General features: G+C 40.6%; 1 protein-coding gene across 7 annotated transcripts in view; it reads left to right on the forward strand.

Moving 5' to 3' along the window:
- LOC139755020 (paired box protein Pax-2-B-like) overlaps window positions 1–11,582 on the forward strand; it is a 146,759-nt gene extending 135,177 nt beyond the window's left edge. For 4 of the 7 annotated variants that reach the window (XM_071672947.1, XM_071672946.1, XM_071672950.1 and 1 more), the window contains 7 exons: window positions 1,355–1,440; window positions 5,323–5,429; window positions 5,654–5,796; window positions 6,046–6,153; window positions 8,336–8,719; window positions 9,666–9,770; window positions 10,708–11,582. In XM_071672947.1, coding sequence (XP_071529048.1) covers window positions 1,355–1,440; window positions 5,323–5,429; window positions 5,654–5,796; window positions 6,046–6,153; window positions 8,336–8,719; window positions 9,666–9,770; window positions 10,708–10,892 — 1,118 coding nt within the window. In that variant the 3' untranslated portion in view covers window positions 10,893–11,582. Of the gene's footprint in view, window positions 1–1,354; window positions 1,441–5,322; window positions 5,430–5,653; window positions 5,797–6,045; window positions 6,154–8,335; window positions 8,720–9,665; window positions 9,781–10,707 lie in introns of all 7 variants that reach the window. The other 3 variants (XM_071672949.1, XM_071672951.1, XM_071672952.1) reach the window with 3 other exon arrangements.
- The last annotated feature ends 10,317 nt before the right edge of the window (window positions 11,583–21,899 follow it).

Below are 21,899 nucleotides of genomic sequence, written 5' to 3' on the forward strand. Positions count from 1 at the left end.
AAACTAAGTCATATGACACAAATGTTTCCCAATATGTTGAACAGCGAGACAGAGTGACAAAATCACTCCTGGGAGTCTGGAGAAGTTTAATAACATGCCACAAGAACTCTTAAGGTTGAATGAAGCTCTCAAAGGCCATCACAGATCTACCCTAACGTCTTGATGACTAACACGTGCTACTATATCCCTGAAAACTAATTTCTGCTCATCACAAGCTATTAGATAGACAGAAAACGGGATATGAAAATAATTCAAAATACACTGAACGAATTACAGCGAGTTTCAGTTGGTTTGGGGTTGTGTCACACTGAATGAACTGCTATATTTCGGTGTCGCTGTGGATCTCTCCCTCTCTCTCTCTCTCTCTCTCTCTCTCTCTCTCTCTCTCTCTCTCTCTCTCTCTCTCTCTCTCTCTCTCTCTCTCTATCCCATCATTCTTAGTTTTTGCGCATTTACTTCAATACCTACACAGATGAACTTGTGCACGCAAGAACACACACATGAACACACACACACACACACACACACACACACACACACACACACACTCACGCGCACACACACACTCACACACACACACACACACACACACACACACACACACACACACACACACGCAAGAAAATTAACCAATTTTTTTTGGGGGGAAACCACTTATCCTCACGTATAGAAGGTCACATTTCAACTAGTTTTATCATCCATTACGCATACCTGTTCGCTAAAACCACGGCAAACTGACGAAATGGCATGTCGTACTAGAAATCCTGATACCGTCGCGCTGTGAGTGAAGTAATCCTACAACCATCGGATGAAATGAGGGGCAAAGAGGAGAGGCGGAGTAGGGAAAGTCGTACATGAGACAGTATTGATAGCAGAAGTGACGTCGTCTCTCTAAAGAGAAAAATATGAACTGTGACAAATAGTGAGAGAGAGAGAGAGAGAGAGAGAGAGAGAGAGAGAGAGAGAGAGAGAGAGAGAGAGAGAGAGAGAGAGAGAGAGAGAGAGAGAGGAAGAAAAGAAAAAATCTATGTGTGTGGTGTCTGGATGATGATCGAAATAATAAAGTTATCTACTGGTCTGCGAAGCTATTGTGCTCATACTGCCTTCTTTCCCCTCTCACCCACCACTTAAAACTAATGCCTTGTGCCATCATCACACTGTTAGTCTCCTGTAGGCCTGATGCTCCATTTCAACAGTGTCTTTATATTCTTGAGTCTATTGTCTTGTCATGACACCGTTACTGTCCACTTAATTTGCTGCCCAAGATATCAAAGCGGCTATTGACCAGTCTGGTCACCGTTGCAGTTGCTTTAAGTCTGTTGCTCAGATATGAGACATCTTCCTCTGCTTCCAGATGAACACCGAGACATGACCAGCCAGCAGGAGGATGACCTCAAACGCCCCAGAACTCAGTACAACACCGACCCCCTCTATACTAATGTGAGTAATAGTAGTAGTAGTAGTAGTAGTAGTAGTAGTAGTAGTAGTAGTAGTAGTAGTGGTAGCAATAGTAGTAGTAGTAGTAGTAGTAGTAGTAGTAGTAGTAGTAGCAGTAGTAGTAGTAGTGGTAGCAATAGTAGCAATGGTAGTAGTAGTAGTAGTAGTAGTAGTAGTAGTAGTAGTAGTAGTAGTAGTAGCAGTAGTAGTAGTAGTAGTAGTAGTAGTAGTAGTAGTAGTAGTGGTAGCAATAGTAGCAATCGTAGTAGTAGTAGTAGTAGTAGTAGTAGTAGTAGTAGTAGCAGTAGTAGTAGTAGTAGTAGTAGTAGTAGTAGTAGTAGTAGTAGTAGTGGTAGCAATAGTAGTAGTAGTAGTAGTAGTAGTGGTAGCAATAGTAGCAATGGTAGTAGTAGTAGTAGTAGTAGTAGTGGTAGCAATAGTAGTAGTAGTAGTAGTAGTAGTAGTAGTAGTAGTAGTAGTAGTAGTAGTAGTAGTAGCAGTAGTAGTAGTAGTAGTAGTAGTAGTAGTAGTAGTAGTGGTAGCAATAGTAGCAATGGTAGTAGTAGTAGTAGTAGTAGTAGCAGTAGTAGTGGTAGCAGTAGTAGCAATGGTAGTAGCAGTAGTAGTAGTAGTAGTAGTAGTAGTAGTAGTTGTAGTAGTAGTAGTAGTAGTAGTGGTAGCAATAGTAGCAATGGTAGTAGTAGTAGTAGTAGTAGTACTAGCAATGGTATTAGAAGTGGTTTGTTTTTTTACATTCAAAGGTCAAGGTCCAATACTCTGACATGTTGACATAACTCGTGCATGAATCTTGGCAGAGGACATTATCGAAGCACAAGGAAAGAGTAGCCTTCATCTAAAGACAATAGAGAAGCTGGAGATCCACTGAATGCAAATACTCGACAAAATGACACAAGATGTGGGCTCTGGAGTTTGCTTAACATTTTCGACGGGTTCTTTTTTTTTTTTCTTCTTCTTCTTCTTCAGGCAGCTGAACATGTTCGATTTATAATGAATTCTTCTTTTTCTTGGACAGATAATGTTTATGTAAAACTGAGCAAAGTTCCCACCGCGTCCGACAACAACTTACGGCCGAAAACGGAACGGTTTTGTTCGTAGAGAAAAGAAAAGGAGTGAAGGCCTTGATGTCCTAGCATAAAAAAGCAACAAAGTTAAAACAATGATACATGTTAACGACGCAAATGAACAGAGCAAAAGAGCCTTCATCCTTTAAACCCAGTCGTGGAAAGGTCATCAGTAATCTAATTAGTCAAATCTTCACATGAAACTCCAGTTAAGGCCGGATGATCAGACCTCCTGGATCATATTCCCTTCCATTTGATGGACAGCTCGAGGCTTTATCACCTCTTCTGAAATTCCAAGAGGCGCCATCCTAGTCTCCATCTCTTGGAGCAGCTGATGTAAGAGGGAGTTACGATCTTTTTTATTTGTCATCAAGCGTTCCTGCTCCGCCTTTTATTTGCCTAGAGATCGTAGCGACTGGAATTATGGCGCAGACATTTTGGTTTATGACAGCGTTGCTGGTGGAGGATCCTCTGCTACGATGGTGGTGAGGAAGGACCTCATACAGGAGTGTTGGTGGTGGAGGGTTCTTTGTTCTGGTGGTGGTGAAGAAGGTTCCCTTGCAGCGGTGGTGGCGTGGAAGGATCTCCTACAGGAGTGGTGGTGGAGGATCCTTTGCTATGTTAGCGGCGACGATGAATCCTTCACAGTGGTGGTGGTGAGGAAGGATACCTTACGGAGGAGGAAGAGGTGGAGACTTCTTTATAGTGGCGGTGGTAAAAGATCATCCCGTTCAGTAATAAGTGATGAATGATCTATTGCAGTGATGTTGGTGAGGCAGATTCACGTATAGTGATGGTTATGGTGGTGGAGGTGACTTCAAATCCCTTCGAGGCACAATGGTAGAGAAGGTTTCCCTACAGTTATAATGATGTTAGATATTCCCCATACAGTGGTGGCGCTGATAGCAGTGGAGATTCCCCCTACAGTAATGGTTTCAGAGGACCTTGTATGAAACAGGTGAGGGAGGAACCCATACAATGGCGCCTAAGATGAAAAATCCTCTACAATAGTGGCGGTGGCGCGGAACCAAGTGCATTGGCGATGGCGACGCAGAATCACGTTCGATTGTACTGTTTACGGAAGACCCAGCGCAGCGATGGTGGTGGTGGTGGTAGTGATGGAGAATCTCCTACAGTGGTGACTGTAATGGAAGATCACGTACAATGATTGTGCTCGCGGAAGATCCCGGACACTGTTGGTGAAAGACAAGAATCCCCAACGATGGAGGTTGTGGTGGAAGATCCCTTAAAGTGGTCATGATGGCAGAGATTCCTGCTTAATGGCGTTGGTAGTTCTAGTGGTGGTAATGGTGGTGGTAAAGTAGCAGCAGTTGCGATGGAGATGAAGGATATCTTACAGGGGTAGTCGTTGCGATGGAGATGAAGGTTCCCGTACAGGAGTAGTCGTAGTAGAGGACTCAGTTTAGTGGTAAGGAAAGTAGGAGATTGTACACCCTGTTAGGTGATGACAGTAGGAGACGATCCCTTATCATCACAGTCGTCCTACTCCAGCACTCCCACCGTCCGACGTATGACCCACTGCTACCAGACAGTGCTCCTCTCGCGGCCACGTCTAAGGACAGTATGTACTTTCCATCCTCCTATTGCTCGACTTAGGTGGACCAGTGATACACCCACATTCCTACTGTTTTCATGTCTTACTGTGGCACACACTTCGTGTGTTTGTATGATTTAATGAAAAACCTGTCTTTATTGTTTCATCTGAAGCCACTAAAAGCACATGCTGCTTGTGTATCACACACACACACACACACACACACACACACACACACACACACACACACACACACACATACAGAGAGAGAGAGAGAGAGAGAGAGAGAGAGAGAGAGAGAGAGAGAGAGAGAGAGAGAGAGAGAGAAAGAGAGAGAGAGAGAGAGAGAGATTCATTTCTCACGGTTGGAACACCATACTAGTCATTTGTTATGAATATAACTTGCATATTCGAGTATTCATTTGCCCAGAGAATATAAAATGGACCTGTAACTTTTTTTTTCTTTGAAGTGGGAAGGAAGGCGGGGGCATTTACTCGAGTCTCAGGATACACACGAGGGTAGCACGGCTCAGGAGGTTTCAACATTTTACTTGCCATGTATTCCCTGAGAGTCACCATGATGTTTATCGTACTCTTTTGGTTGATTCTGGGGTTTCAAACTATGGCCGTTCGAAATCAGTTTGGTCGTTGAGAACCATCGGAAAACCCATGATGTTCACAGGCTGAAACCCTGTTTAGTCCAATGGGAACTTGGGTGCGTTGAAGACTCGAGAGATGATCATTGGTTGTGGTCGAAGCAGTGGTCGACGCCTAAGATTAAGGACAAGGACAAAGCCATTTTTTGAAGTGGCTCAGATTATATTGTATCATATCATATTATATTATATCATATTATATCATATTTCATTACATCATATTATATTACAGTATATGATATTATATATTACATATTATATCATACATATTATACATATGCATAGAATCATTCCTGAATGATTTTGGGAAACGCGTATCTAAACTTGACCTCGTTGATTGTGCAAACCGTTTTCCAACTCGGGAACATTTGCCTAAATAATGAGCCTGACCAAGCATTAGTCGTCAGTTTACCTTGTATCCCTGGATGATCTATCTTCAGGAGAGAAATTATCTTCTTTTCTTTAATATACTAAAGACTATAGGCTCTTAATGATATGCAAACTCCATCGAACTTTTTTTCACTGTTTCTAAACACTTTCCTTCATTAGAATTACATACAACAACAAGTTAACCGGCCTTATCTCTTGCCAGATGCTGTGGTCGAAGCAGTGGTCGACGCCTAAGATTGAGGACGAGGTGAAAACTCTCTTACCCGAACTTGGAGGAGGAGTTCCTGGCAGCACCGCTTCCCCCTATGGGTAAGCCAGGTCCCCAACATTGTCTTTCACGGACGTTCTTTTTTTTCTTTTTTAACCTTGAAATTAGATTACTCTCCAAATAGCTACTTATGCTCTCTTTTGAAATATTCAATTTTCTCAGTCCTTTCTTATCGAATGTTGGGATACTGTAAGAAATAAAAAACCCGAAGAGCACCACTCCTCGAATTAGAATGACCTACACTCTCCCACTTAATCTTCACCAGCGTGCAGCCCTTCGTGGAACACCCGACCAGTTACCCGTCAGTGTCAGCCGCTTCTCTCTCCACGGACGCCCTTTACGAGACCATGTCAGTGACGCAGTCCAACAACAGTCACGTCTACTCGCCTCCCCTCCCGACCTCCCTCGGTGAGTTACTTCTCAAAGGTCTTCTTCCTCACATCTCCAGCAGTAAGTTGCCACCCGGAGAGGTTGTTCGTTTATGTCTTAATGTTCATGGTGATGGGTATGATGGTCCGCTGCTTCAAAAACTTTTGAATGATCAGAATATTCGGAAAATAAAGTCCGACAGAAAAAAGGAAAAAAAGTTATGAGTCTTTTTCGGAACTGCTTGAGACAGACATCTAAGTGTCTTTACTTCTGGCTGGCCTCCGACAGGTAGTGCAGGTGGATTGACGCCTCTCACACCCATCACTATGCAAGACGTCAAGCCAGTCCTAGCAGCATCTTCGGTCCTTGACACCACCGCCTCTCAGTACCAGCAAGGTAAGGCCATAACCACATGCACCATCGCCTCTACTGACGTTATCCCGCTTTACTCCCCACATTCATGGCTAGATAGTGGCTCTTAGGGGGTACTGGTCTAATCCAGTGAACAGATTCGTATGATCATTATCACCGTCATGGCCCATCACTGCTGCAATAATTCATCAATGCTTAAAACGATCAGAGCTCTTTCTTCATACTTCAACTATAGTGATGCATACAGCTCAGAACGTTCCAGGCAATTGTATGTCTTCCATAAACCTGATTCCGGTCAGTCGATTTAAGGTAAAGGAAAAGAAGCAAAGACAAACTTGGCTATTAAGTAGAAAGAATCACAAGGAATTTTTCCATTCTCAAGTGCATTTACTCGTCATCTTTGCGTGGGAATCAAAGCACCATCTTCGCTACACTTGCGTGTCTTCCAGAAGTTCTTCATTTCCTGTCGTTTACTCTCCTACTTTACAATTGATATGATATACTCTAAGTGATTCATTAGATTGTAACTAGATGATTAAAGGGATAATTCAGGAGTCTCAAAGATGCTCTCACTCGCTCTCTCATCTTGTGGTGGGCGCTACAAGTCAGCTCTTCCTCATGGCAAAATCTCGAATCACGAACTAGTGCTTTTCCTTTTCGTCTGACTTACTCATCTTTTGGTCGTCAACTTAGATATCTATGAGACCTTTCCTTTTTATTTCATTGTCTTCTCTGGTCTTATTACGAAATCTATTGGATATTTTAGTCGTTATTTAACACCATTAATGTATCTAACCGTTTTTGAGCTCCTAGAGAAGTGTTTGTCTATGTTGTATATCAGGTTCTTTACGGCAACGATGCACGAGATGTTGGTAGCAGAATCTGGCGTGTCTAACGGTGAAAATCCCGCATATTTCATCCGCTTGGTCAACTAAACGTTATTCCGCGCACTAAGTCATGTTCTCAGTTACTTCCTCTACGTCATCCACATCAGGTCTCCTTCAGTCTCATTCTACAGTTATTCATGTCATACTCATTAACAATATTAATACAAATCCATCTAATCTCAGTTACACTGTTTGTAATCCATCCACGCTAACCGTCTAACACACAGCTAATCTATGATGACCATCACATCTCTTCTTCCAAGTCAATCATCATCTTCGCCCACCATCTGCTCTACCACTCAACCACACTAACTTCACGAACCTTCAGTAAACTTCATCTACCATGAGCTTCTGTCAGTCAGCCTTTTGCTCAGTTTCACTTGACGAGAGGTGTTTGCTGAGTGTTAGGCAAGACCGGCAAACACTAGTCACCAGCCTTACATAACCTTGACGTGAGCTCCTTCCTTTGCCTGGCATGCGCAACCACTCTCTGCATCAGTAAATGCATGTATGGTAGAAATGTGGATGTTCAATATCCATGTTTAGGCTCGCATGATCAAGAATGGCTTCTACTAACATTCCAACATGTATTTGATTTTTGAGTAAATCTAGTTATAAGACTTAAGCTTGAAGTAGACAGGAACGATTTTGATTGTTTTAATCAATACGCAAAAATTAGACAAAGCACATGAGCACTGATGTAGCTCCTGCACTTTGCACTAGTAGACAGTAGGAAAGAGGATGCAGCCCATGTAGCGAGTGGAGTCCATAGTTTTGTCAGCTTCGTATCTAGGCTACCTGAGCAGCGGTGGCCACGTTGTCTGACACATAGGAAGGTGTGCATCACCAGTATGGCTCATTCCCCACACCTCACTCCTGGAGTCATCACTAGGTGATCGTATCTTGCTTGTTGTCACACCTCAGCCGCTACGTCGCCAGGTATCTAAGAAATCAGTAGTTAGGGGCGCATCCTGTAGCTAAGCCAGATGTACTATAGTGCTTGCCATTTTCCGTTTTGTTGAGGAGGAGCCGACCAAAGTCATCCCTGTAATCCTTAGACCAAGGTTGCGTTGATCCCTCTCAACAAAACAGATGACGTCTCGGTCGTCAAATATCTTGACTACTCTCAGGGTTACCTCATACTTCATGCTAACATTCATACTAGACTCTGTCTCTGTGAAGCATTTGAGAGACATTTGAAGTATAAGAGCAACTCTGGAGGATTCTTGGTTTACCCGAGCATGGTGAAAAGTAGCTAATGTGTGATCATGGCAGTAGTGAAGTGTGTGTGTGATGGCCAGTTGTTGTCTGCACGTCAGGAGGCACCGTGTACACGCCCCTCAGTACCCCCCAGCCTACCTCCAACGCCGGCTACAACAGCACCCTGGCCACCACCTACCCGGAGCAAGCGTCCGCGTCGCCCGCCATCTGCCCAAGTGAGAGCGTGACGCCCCTGGACAACCTGGTAGTGGCGCCCTGCTCGTCGCCCCTCAAGGCGGACACACCCTGCACCGCTGCCCTCACTGTCCTCCAGCCGGCCTCACATGCCCATGCTGCTACCCATCATACCTATGTAACCACGCAAGTGCATGCGACTACGCACGAACACTCGTCAACGCATGCCCATACACCAATGAACGCCCAGGTAGCGGCCATACCTGATCCAGCCTACACCGCCCTTCCACCCATCACACACTACTCAGGTACGTTGCCCCTCTGCACCTGCCCATCCTACTGCATGTCAGCACCTGTGTCTCGCCCATGTCTTGGTATGTACACACCTGGCACTCTATGTATCACACAACTCTCTTTCGCGCCGTTTATGGCAGCGGCAACGCCCGCTCGCTCGGTGACTATTCGATCATCACTTAGTACACAGCTCTCGCCTCAATGCAATCAAAGGGACTAGTCCCTCACATCCATTTGATTACATATAATCATGTCACCATCACCAGATAACACCTCGTTGTAGTCAGAGGCACTTGTCACTGACTTCCATTTGATTACAGATAATCATGTCACCATCATCAGATAACGACTATACCCATGTTTTTATCGGGAATGATCAGGATGTCTTTGGAAAGAGAAATGGTGCTTCGATTAAAACTTGACTGCATAACCCACACCCTCAGCATTCTTAGATGAGGTAATGAGTAGTATCATCCCATGTTAATGACTGTATGAGGATCTATGCATCAAATACACAACCTGTTTTGCGATCAGACACATTAGCATGTCCCTCACGCTCTAGTATCTTCCGCTCAATAGTCATCACTCAGCTTCACCTGACATGTGAAAGCTGACTTAGCCATAAACATGTTCTGGCCCTTGTCTAGCCGTCTTTCAGTCTACTGACATACTTATAGACTATGATTAAGGCGATGCCTCAGACCCAGGTTCATTCAATCATTTTCTTTTAATCATAGTCTAGCAGAACCCCTTCTGACGCTACAGCTTTTATGCTCTCGTTGAAGAAAACACTACGACTGCTGTTTTCATCCCTTACCATTGACTTCCTTTAATCTTCAATCCTGTACATTTGCTCTTCTTGAAAAGCCAAAGAGCTCAAACCACTTGGCAAATGACCTTCTGGCCTACGTGTGACATGTCCAAATTTCTATATTCAGTAAACCTTGTGGTTTTCTCCAGGTACAGCCAGCATAGCGTCGATGACAGACTACACGTACTCCTCGCCGTACACCCAGTACCCATCCACGTACCCAGCCTATGGCTATGGCACCGGAGGCCTCCTCAGTAAGTAACTGTGAGTATTGGTGTAAGTTGTTTCTTTGGTTCCTTGTGTTGCCGTTGTCGATCCCCAGTTGTGTCGGAGTATTGTGTTGAGTTGGTCCAAGTCTAGTTTTTATATCATGCTCTTTTTTGTTCCTCCCACTGTCTAAGAGCGAAAAAACTACCCCATCAATAATTTGCAGATTACAAGTCTTTCACGCGCTGTTTTAGCCATTTTGAGAAATACTTTATGAAAGTCATATCTTAAATCATGTGTAGGGATCAAATACTTTTCAAAGCAAAAGTTTACTGTCTTTCCCAGATGTATATTGGCCTTTCTTACTCCGAAAGTGGCTAATGCTCCCGAGATGTGTTGAGATACAAGAAAAATTTTTTGAATCATATGGATAATCCTGTTCCATCAACACTAGCGAGTCAAGTCCGGTCGAAGTCGTTTCATTTTCTATAATATCATCTATATTTGTTTTTTATAGTTAACGTTGATTTAATATGAACGTTTCTTAGTGTAGCCACGATTGTCTAGTTCTGTCAAAATTTGGTAACACGTAACGAACATATATCTAAGTCATATCTAATGACAAGTCAAGCGAAGTTGTCATCCAAAACGAAAGGCCAAGAGACAGTAACACCAGCAAACTAAAGCATCAGTTTGTGCCTGATGGTCAAAGCATTTCCTTTGTGTTAGTCGCTGTTGTTTGTTTGTTTGTTTGTTTTTGCTTTTCCTGGTTCTTCTTAGACTGGCTTCGTTCTCGTCCTCGTTCTCTGATTTTGTGAGCTTTGTCTTCTTATTCTGTTTCTGGTATGTATTTCGAATGATGTTTTTCAGTGTCTTAAGCTTCTCCTTACGTTATGTCCACTTAGGAGTGTATCTTACAGACATGCCGTGTTATCGTAACCTCTCCTGACCTGATATCCTTACACTGGCGTTGTCTCTCCACAGACATGGGGAACTATAACACCTCCGGTAACGGCGGCAACAACAGTGGCGGTGGGAACAACAGTGGCACCAACATCAACAGTGGTAATGCCAACAACAGTAACCTCGGTAACAGTTCGGCTCGCCTGAGGATGTTGCAGTCGTCCCTTGGTTCCTCATCGTCCCTGAGGCAAGACCTCGGCACGTAGCACCATCTCCAGCTGGTATACAGATGTCTGATTTCATCAGGACAGCTGTGATATAAAAAGCCTCGTCACTACACCTCCTGTGCAATGGTTGTCCGGCACCGCTTCACGTGAACGAAGAGCGAGAAGGAAAAGGAGCTCATGCAGTAAGAAGGAAGAGAAATGATGCAGAGAGCAAGTACTCAAGGACAACCCTGAAAGTCTCGTTACCCTCCGGGCAAGGAGACGACTAGTTTTAGCTGAGTGCGTGTTAAAGCAGCACGGACCGATCTCTAGCTAGGATACCAAAGAAACATCACTCTCAAGTCACGAGCTTACCTGAGCCAGGGACCCGCCGGACCCTTCCTTCTTCAGGCACATATTCGGGAAAGAACCTCATGAAACCCAGTCATATACTCCTATACATAGCACCTCATGGCCTTTCTAGTGTGCTTGAAGGAGGTAAGCGTTGCGTGTGGAGACCCCTAGCTTACTCACACACACACACCCCACTCACCTCTCCACTCTGGGCGCGGGAAGCCGTCCTCCTGTCGCAGGATGACTGTGGCATCTCCCTAACGCCAGTAACTTCCTCTCTCAGGTCTCGGTTTTCATTGGGATTTATTCGCTGTCCAGGTCTAGATCTACTGACTCGTGTTTTTGGCATCGACCAAAAGCTTTCTAAATCCCTATAAGTCTATTTTTTCAATAAAAGCATCTATAAAACAGTGATTTAATTACCTTTGATATATACACCATATGGATAACTATACCAGGTCATTCAAAGATAGATAGATAGGTAAATAGATAGATAGGTAAAGGAAAATAGTCACCAGGGTTTGGTGTTACTAGCTTACGTTTAGGTAATTATAACATCATTAGACCTAACAAGGAAAGGATTACATTTAAGTAATAACTTCATTATGAGAGGCTGTTGAAGGCATAGAATCTAAAATGATCCTCGAAAAATATGTGTAAAAACCCAACGTGAAATGAATTATCTAGAAAGAGTAAGAAAATTAGTAAGGACTAACAATCCTACCTTAATTAAACTGCTCTTCATAGTAGTCATTGAAATTCCACAGTTCATGATTAAAAATTCTAACGTTAGAAAATACATAAGTAAACAGCTAGACAATTCTACTAAAAACTTAACAAAACTTGTCTAAAAACGCAATAGTTCTGTTAATACCACATTATCATTAATACAGTGGGTGTTGTTATTGTAGGACAGGAGTAACTCTAATATTAATAGATCGGTGTTTGATGAGCTTCTGGCCAGCAGAGAGAAGCTCGCTGCAGACACTAGGTGGTCAGTTATCATGAGCCTGAAATCCGCATTACAGTTCGTTCGTAATGACCGCCTAAGGCGTCGTTTCGTCTTGCCTATGTAGAGAGCATTACAGTTATCATATTGGTAGACAGTTGACGACTACATCTCGGAGAAGAACAATATTGAAATTTAGAAATGACTAAATTTCATTTCTTGCTTTAAAAATTACTCTAGCGTTAAAAACTCACGGAATTATACAGTCAGTTTTTTTATCATGTATATGACCGCCTTTCCCCGTGAACAAGACTGGATAATATATTATATCCCAAAGTGCAGTTGATGGTTTTACTGATGGACATAATAATTTGCATGGTGTTATTGTACCAATATGCACATTAAAGAAGTTTAAAGGAAAGCCGTTCCTATGTAAGATATTTTTTCAGTGATTCTTCTTCATTGTGGACTTTAAGATAATCAGAATATATATAAAATGCTTCCATGGCCTGGCTTACCATCGAGCTGCGTTTATATGTAATCGGGACAAAAGAAACAAATTTCGTGCAAAGGCCAATGAATGGTGGTTACCACTTCCGAGGTGAATTCATTGTTGTTGAATTGAGAGTTCAAATAATTCAGAAGAAAAATTTAGTTCGAAGACTTAAAAATCAAAAATGTAGTATCTACATTTCGTCTATAGCAAAAGGTTTCATACACAAACAGGAACGGAACCACAGTAAGTAAAAATGAGGTATCAACAGCGTTATTGTGTTCTCAGATAAGTTTTGTAAGATTTTAAGTAGAACTCTCTAACTGCTTTTGAATGTATGACTGAGCGTTAGAGTATTTGAATATGAATTGCAGAAATTAATTCTATGAAATATCATCTCTGGGGGATTTGTTATATATATATATATATATATATATATATATATATATATATATATATATATATATATATATATATATATATATATATATATATATATATATATTTTTTTTTTTTTTTTTTTTTTTTTTTTTTTTTTGTCGCTGTCTCCCACGTTTGCGAGGTAGCGCAAGGAAACAGACGAAAGAAATGGCCCAACCCCCCCCCCCCATACACATGTACATACACACGTCCACACACGCAAATATACATACCTACACAGCTTTCCATGGTTTACCCCAGACGCTTCACATGCCTTGATTCACTCCACTGACAGCACGTCAACCCCTGTATACCACATCGCTCCAATTCACTCTATTCCTTGCCCTCCTTTCACCCTCCTGCATGTTCAGGCCCCGATCACACAAAATCTTTTTCACTCCATCTTTCCACCTCCAATTTGGTCTCCCTCTTCTCCTCGTTCCCTCCACCTCCGACACATATATCCTCTTGGTCAATCTTTCCTCACTCATTCTCTCCATGTGCCCAAACCATTTCAAAACACCCTCTTCTGCTCTCTCAACCACGCTCTTTTTATTTCCACACATCTCTCTTACCCTTACGTTACTTACTCGATCAAACCACCTCACACCACACATTGTCCTCAAACATCTCATTTCCAGCACATCCATCCTCCTGCGCACAACTCTATCCATAGCCCACGCCTCGCAACCATACAACATTGTTGGAACCACTATTCCTTCAAACATACCCATTTTTGCTTTCCGAGATAATGTTCTCGACTTCCACACATTTTTCAAGGCTCCCAAAATTTTCGCCCCCTCCCCCACCCTATGATCCACTTCCGCTTCCATGGTTCCATCCGCTGACAGATCCACTCCCAGATATCTAAAGCACTTCACTTCCTCCAGTTTTTCTCCATTCAAACTCACCTCCCAATTGACTTGACCCTCAACCCTACTGTACCTAATAACCTTGCTCTTATTCACATTTACTCTTAACTTTCTACTTCCACACACTTTACCAAACTCAGTCACCAGCTTCTGCAGTTTCTCACATGAATCAGCCACCAGCGCTGTATCATCAGCGAACAACAACTGACTCACTTCCCAAGCTCTCTCATCCCCAACAGACTTCATACTTGCCCCTCTTTCCAGGACTCTTGCATTTACCTCCCTAACAACCCCATCCATAAACAAATTAAACAACCATGGAGACATCACACACCCCTGCCGCAAACCTACATTCACTGAGAACCAATCACTTTCCTCTCTTCCTACACGTACACATGCCTTACATCCTCGATATATATATTATATATATATATATATATATATATATATATATATATATATATATATATATATATATATATATATATATATATATATATATCACGTTTTAAGGTATTTTAGATAAGGTAGGGTAGCCAGTCATCATTAATTTTCGTTATTCTTTATAGATTATTAAATCTTCGTTGGGCTTTTATGACATGTATTGTCTCAGTAACATTTTAGATTTTATGCTTTCAAAAAAAACTCATAATGTAAGTATTACTTCCATATTATCCTTTCTGTATTGGCTTTATTGACGGTAATTGTGATAATTACCGAAACGTAAGCCAAAAGAACCAAAGATGTTCATCCAAGCCCTGGTGAATCTTACCTATTTAACATGTAATTTTTTTTATACTTGTGGCACGACATGTTTCGTGGAGAAGATCCACCTCATCAGGTGCCAGTACTTAACAAAGCCATCTTAACCCCAACATCACACTTGATTCCCTCCATCCAACACCAGTTTTTCTACGCCAAGCACTGTCTGCTTTGTCTGGTCGTAACCCTTGTTAAGGGAGTGATTGAGGGGTGGGGGGCGGGGGTGGGTCTGGAGAAGGGGGGGTTCAGGTGGCTGGGGTTGACCTGGGTAGCTGGGTGTGTCATGAACGACTTTTTTTATGTTTTCGTGTTTTGTCATTTCTCTCATCATAATTTGGTTCATGTTAGGATAGGCTTTAAAATTGCCTGGGGACAAATCAAAGTTCTCAATATTAGCAATTAAGACAGATTTAGCAGAGGGGTATAAAATAATGGGATTTTCAACATCTATGGGGTCATGAATTTCACGACAATATTCAGCGATCGCATTTTTCTGGTCATCCCTACGTACTGAAAGTTGAAGTCAGTAACACTTCTCCATTACAGATTTACCAACCAGTCTCGCCTACGTAAATATATTTACATGCCTTGCATTTGTGGAAGAAACACAATGGCTTTAATGAGCAAATGTGTTGATCACTTCATCATTAGGTCGTACAGATGAATAGGATGATATGCATATGATAACCACGTTATGATTGTATATAAAAGCATAATGACCAGTAAAGCTAATAAGGTAACCTGAATAAAATTATATTGAAATTCTATCGTGATATAAATGATTCATAAAGAAGATGAGGAACAGTGGCTCATAGATACTAAACACAGGCGCAACAACAGTCTTGTCTTACATTAAAGACATCAAAACGTAGCGATATTTGTAGGTAAACGAACAAAGCAATACATCTTAACAAAGATCAAAATCCAGTGGGTAGCAAGTGACTATTCTAACACTGAAATTTATCTCTGAAATAACAGGACGATGATAAACTAAATCCAATCAAACTTGTTTCGTACGTACCTCACTGTTATCATGGATCTCTTCCTGCAGGACATGAGGAACACAGTATCAACTATTCACTGGATGAGGCGCTACTGGCCAACACAGAGGAACCTGCCGCCAACATTGGGTGGTCATTTTCGTAAGCGTAATTACGTATTGGTATGAGAGGCAGTTTAGCTTGTACTGATGGCCCAGTGCGTTTATTTATGTGTTCTGAGGTGTGACTCTGTCTTCTCAATATATAAAGCATTACGGCTTTTGCATTTATACTGGTAGACATTAAGTGAAAACTCTCCAGAATAACTTTCTTGAAAGTGAAATAAGACTGAATATTTATCTCTTTTTTGAAATACTTTAACGATAGTTTGAGTACTGAATTCACGTAAGAAAGTTGACAGTTGTTTATGAAGTGGCCTTACCTACTCACTAAGGCAGTATCGAAGAGTTAGCATATACAACTGATGTTCATTCAAACCATGGTGATTATTTTATTTTTTTCTGAGTGCGTTTCGCAAGCAACAAGTGATTATATATATATATATATATATATATATATATATATATATATATATATATATATATATATATATATATATATATATATATATATATATATATATATATATATATATATATATATATATATATATATATATATATATATATATATATGTATATATATATATATATATATATATATATGTATATATATATATATATATATATATATATATATATATATATATACATATATATTATCCCTGGGGATAGGGGATTAAGAATACTTCCCACGTATTCCCTGCGTGTCGTAGAAGGCGACTAAAAGGGGAGGGAGCGGGGGGCTGGAAATCCTCCCCTCTCGTTTTTTTTTTTTTTAATTTTCCAAAAGAAAGAACAGAGGGGGCCAGGTGAGGATATTCCAAAAAAGGCCCAGTCCTCTGTTCTTAACGCTACCTCGCTAACGCGGGAAATGGCGAATAGTTTGAAAAAAAAAAAAAAAAAATATATATATATATATATATATATATATATATATATATATATATATATATATATATATATATATATATATATATGTAATTAGTGTTTGTGTATTACGGGGAAAAAGAGTTTTACATTCGCGTTGCCCTGTCTCCTAAACCTGTATATATGGACCATGTTTCTACTCCTATGTATGTATGTGATTGGTATTCGTGTGTTACGGGGAGAGAGAGTTTCACATGCGTGTTGCCCGGTCTCCTAAATCTGTACTTCTATACTTATACCATATCTTTCTTCCTATGCAAGTATGCTTACACACACACACACACACACACACACACACACACACACACACACACGCGCGCGCGCGCGCGCGCCTAGCCTTTGGTAGATACCCATTTTATCGACCAGCTCCCAAGAAGGGATGAACAGCTAGGTGGACTGTGGACTGGTTGCCACAACCAGGATTCGAACCTATGTGGATTTGATCCCAGCCGGCCAGTACACCACAGTGTGTATGTTTTTTTTTTTTGTGTGTGTGTGTACAAAAATATGAGTATACATATGCAGATGTATGTATGTATGTATGCATACATAAATGTAAGTATTTACAGTTCATTTTTATGAATGTAGAACTCCAAAGCCCTTTTAAGGGACTTGCTGCTGGCCTTACAGCTGCGCTACAATCAGTATCTGGGCAACAATGGATTCTTTTGGAGGACGAAACTCTTATGGGAGATTGTACTCCTCTTCCACTGACGATACTACTATCTCACCGAAGGTGCCACACCACATCCTTACTGAGCACGGAGGAAGAGCATTAGTCTTGACGATAAGGAATCATAGATACATACTCTCATGGCAACTGTTTCTGAAGCCATCTCGTCTTTATCCTTCGTCAGCTACATACCTTCGAACAGATGAAGACATTCAACGATACATCTGAAAAGGCTATGATCTCAACACATTCAAATGATCCTTTTCAGTCTCGTCACTATTAGTTTAACCTTTTTTTTTACGCATTTTGCGAACGGATTGGCAACCAAAGTTTATGGAAGTCTGATCAAATGGTCATTGAGGTAAGGGAAGTCAAGATATTTACAATGTCTATTTCATTCGCGTCGATTCTGACCAATTCATAAGTCAAGCCTGGGCAGGAGGATAATCAACTGTAAATAACAATAATTCTACTCACACGATTATATCGGTATTGGATGAGGAGTCCTTTGAGCTTGTTACGTGACCAGAAGTTGGTTTAGGAGAAAAGGAACGAGTTGAACTGGCTCGAAGGAAAACAACCACCCCAACTAATGTATTTGGTAATTAAAGACTCACTTAACGTGTGTAAAGAATTATGGAAACGATATTGTCCCCCATGGTGTAATACAGTATACCAGACATCTCCCATTTTGTTACTTTCCATTTTGTGGAAGTTTTCTGATAACTTAGTAGTCGTACTATAGATTCCCGAAGATTGGTTTCATCCTGAATATCTCTACTAATTCTTCTGTGGATTTCAAGCACAACTCGGAGGGTGTGTATGAGTTCAACAACCTACTGAGTCTCTTGGCGAGCTGGTAAGTTGATATGGGGTCTGTCACATGACTGGTTGGAGTTAATTGTCTTTTCTACGGGCATAAGTATGTGGTTAGAATGTCCGGATATACGAAGAGATATATAAAGTTACATAAAAAAAAAAATAACTCCCAGCTTCAGTTTTTGTGAAAAGGAAGGCTTTTCAAAAAAAAAAATCGTATTTTTTCAGTATTTTCTTCATAAAGAAATCTAGAATCGGTGTTATTGAATCTTATGTAACTTTAATCAAGGGACACAAAACGTTTGTTTTATATTTTCATATTGATTAGGGGAGTGCAGATAAGGTTTGTACCATGCCTCTCTCTGAAGTTAGTTCTACCATGCTGAGGTTGGATCACCGCCTGGTATTCCATACACATCGCAAACCTTCCAAAACTCTTCAGAGATGATACATATTCCATTATATTTGTCTTACCTTTTTATTGTTGCCTTCCTGTATATATTCACGTAAACACGAAAATGCAACATTTCATTCACGCTTTCTTTTATTCAATTCCGTGTTAACTCCTTCACCTGCGTGACAATTAAACAAATATGTAAATTTCCCAAGAAAAGATCTAGCCAGTGTTGATAACACTCTGATGGAAATAAAGAAGTAAAGAAAAAAGGGAAATAAATGGATCCAACGTATGGATGGGGTAAACACAAGGGACTTATGGGTATTACAGCTTTATCATGATGCTGACAAGCATTTCATAATCAATTTTAGCCTTCAGAGGAAAAGCATGCTAATTTAGCTATGTTATGGCAGCAATATTTCGTTGATAATGTAATCTTATACATATTCATGCTCCACAATGAACCGAGTCGTAAGGTGTGAGGGTGAGGCTTATATATATCCTGTCTCCCTTCCACCTTCACGAGCAACACTCCTCCTCTGCACAGGATATATGATTATTACACTGGAATTAAAATAACAATAAGTCTCAGGAACTCGTTTAAAAGTCTCCCCATCTGTTCTGCGGTCGACAATTCCTCTCCCTGTATCTTGCTCCAAGTTCATGATTCTTTTTTTTTCTTTTTCTAGCAATCTTAGATAAGTTTCCCTTTTTTTATGGCAATATCATCGATATGATTTGATCCACGTGATCCTGTAACATTCATCGCAGTCTCTCGTATCTTCCCCGTGTCTTCATTTTGTACCAGTCTGTTAGTCACATATGTACTATAAATGATACCCATCTTCACTGCCTCTCTCTTACCTGCGTACCTTTGACTTCTCTGATATTTCATTCACACGAAATAGCTGGAACAGATACCTCAAGATGTAGGCTTTTTGGAAACTCCAAATATAGTGTTTCCTTTTTCACTAGGGAAAACGTACTCGATTTTATGTTTCTTTACATCACTGTGTTCTACAGTTCATCATCCTCACTGACCTCTGTCTTCATCATCACTCCTAAATGCCTTAATTGGTTCACATTTCAACTTTCTCATTTTCAGATCAATATGCGTAACTCTGAGAATGACGTGATCTTATAACCTTGCTCTTGCATTTACCTCAGGAATCTCCTCCCGTAACACGTTAAAGCGGCTGACATCATATTCTGGTGTAGTTATTACTCATCTCGGCACGTCTGCGAATCATCCATAGAAACACTGACATAAAGTCGAATCTTGATTCTCTCGATGTTTTGAAGAAGAGAATACTCCAAAATGCACAAGAGATTCGTCATCAAGATCCTTGGTCATCTGTCTTGTCAATGGAGTACACCACTCAAACCTGAGAAGGTTCCAGCACTCCAACACTCGAGTATTCGATGAAACATTGTCCGAAGCGCTTCGAGTTATCATCAACTCTTCAAGTTTGATCTAAAAGATGTTAGCCCCTTGGTCTGTTTTCCCTCTTCTATGGATATTACTCTGGTTTATACTCCCACGACCTGGCTGTATATGAGCCCCGCCATTGACTAGACCACGAAATACTCGGCAAGGTGCCACGGCACATGATCACTGTGCGGCCGTTGGCAACTGAAGAGAGAGTTGTTGACTCGGTACGATGTCTCATTCTTCCCTTTGCCACATTTTGAAACTCTTTAACCTCCTTATGATTTCCAGTTACAATCAGCCGCTTTTTCAGAATCTAGGCTGTCCATATCTCAGTAACAATAATAATGATGATGATAATAATGATGGTAATAATAATAATAACAATAATGATAATAATAAAAATAATAATAATAATAATGATTATAATAATAATGATAACAATAATGAATACTCTAGTCAGTTTGTAGTACATTATACAAACTGAAACTTTTTTGGATCCATACCATTGTATAGTACTTCCATGTTTCATATTTCCCCCTTACGTCTATCTTTTTAACTTCATGTTTTAGTTAAACCTTTTAGTTAAAGACTGAAGTCATTAAGGACTTTCCCCTATAATTAGAACCTTCAGCATAAAAAGAGTAGCAGTTACGGCTTCCTGGAAATTTACTTTGTAACTGAGTTTAACCACAAGTGATACATGGGGAAAGCACAGCCGTGAGCAGTTCCCCAGAGAAATATGTCGGGATCCTCGATGACTCTTTGCATCCCGAGGAATATATATATATATATATATATATATATATATATATATATATATATATATATATATATATATATATATATATATATATATATATATATATACATTCCCTAAGGTAAAGCCACTGTTAAGTATGATACATAGTAAAGTGAGATGAAGATGATCTTATCATGTGAATCATTACTAAAACCGTGCAAACCTTCCCTCGAGAGAAGCGAGTCATTCGGTGGTGAGCGAGTGAGTCCTTACCACTATTGCCCTGTGGACTCGACTTACACAAAGTAACTGTACAGGATGAAGCAATATTTTGACAGTGTAAACGTTGCAGCATTATGTTGCTGGAAACATACACCAGAGTTATACACATCTTTATACATTCTGATGATCTGGGGATCTGTAGCAAACACCCTGGGAATCATAACTCAGTAAGTGCCATAATTTCCTTTACAAACTTGCCTCTTTTAGAAATCTGCTCCTCCTTTCGGGTGTCCTTCTTGCACGGTGATATCAGTATACATAGCGCATTCGTGCGAATAGCTCAAGTGACTGCATGATATTTGCAATAAACCTGTAATGTTTTGTAAACCACACTTCATGTAAGCAGGACCAATAAGAATGTATGTGTTTATGATTAGCTTTATTGTTTTCTAACGATAACGTAAATAATGCGTGATGATCAGCACGACACGGGGAACTTCAACAAACCCTGGAAAGCAAATCATGATTATTGCCACTTGTTACTGTGGCCACATCTTCTTAGAACTAGGATGACATGTGACTAAATAATTTCTTCAGTGTTACCTGCAACCAGGAACAATCTTATTTTGAAGAATGGATGGTGATTGCTCATTAAGTTAAGGGCATCTACAAATTATCAAATTGCCTCCCTCATACTGATTTTTATCATCAATTTACAGAAAGCACAGAAATATCATCGCAGATCTTAGTCCAAAACATTGGATGTAAATTTTTCAAATGAAACCCAAGGTTGATATACCTTTAACTGTGTGTAAGGTTCGTTGGTCATTGTCACACCTACACAACAAAAGCGAATCAACATCATCACATGCGTGCATAATGACTTCACCATTTATAGATATCTAA

This window comes from Panulirus ornatus, chromosome 18 (genome assembly GCF_036320965.1).
Source record: "Panulirus ornatus isolate Po-2019 chromosome 18, ASM3632096v1, whole genome shotgun sequence".
NCBI classification, from domain to species: Eukaryota; Metazoa; Arthropoda; class Malacostraca; order Decapoda; family Palinuridae; genus Panulirus; species Panulirus ornatus.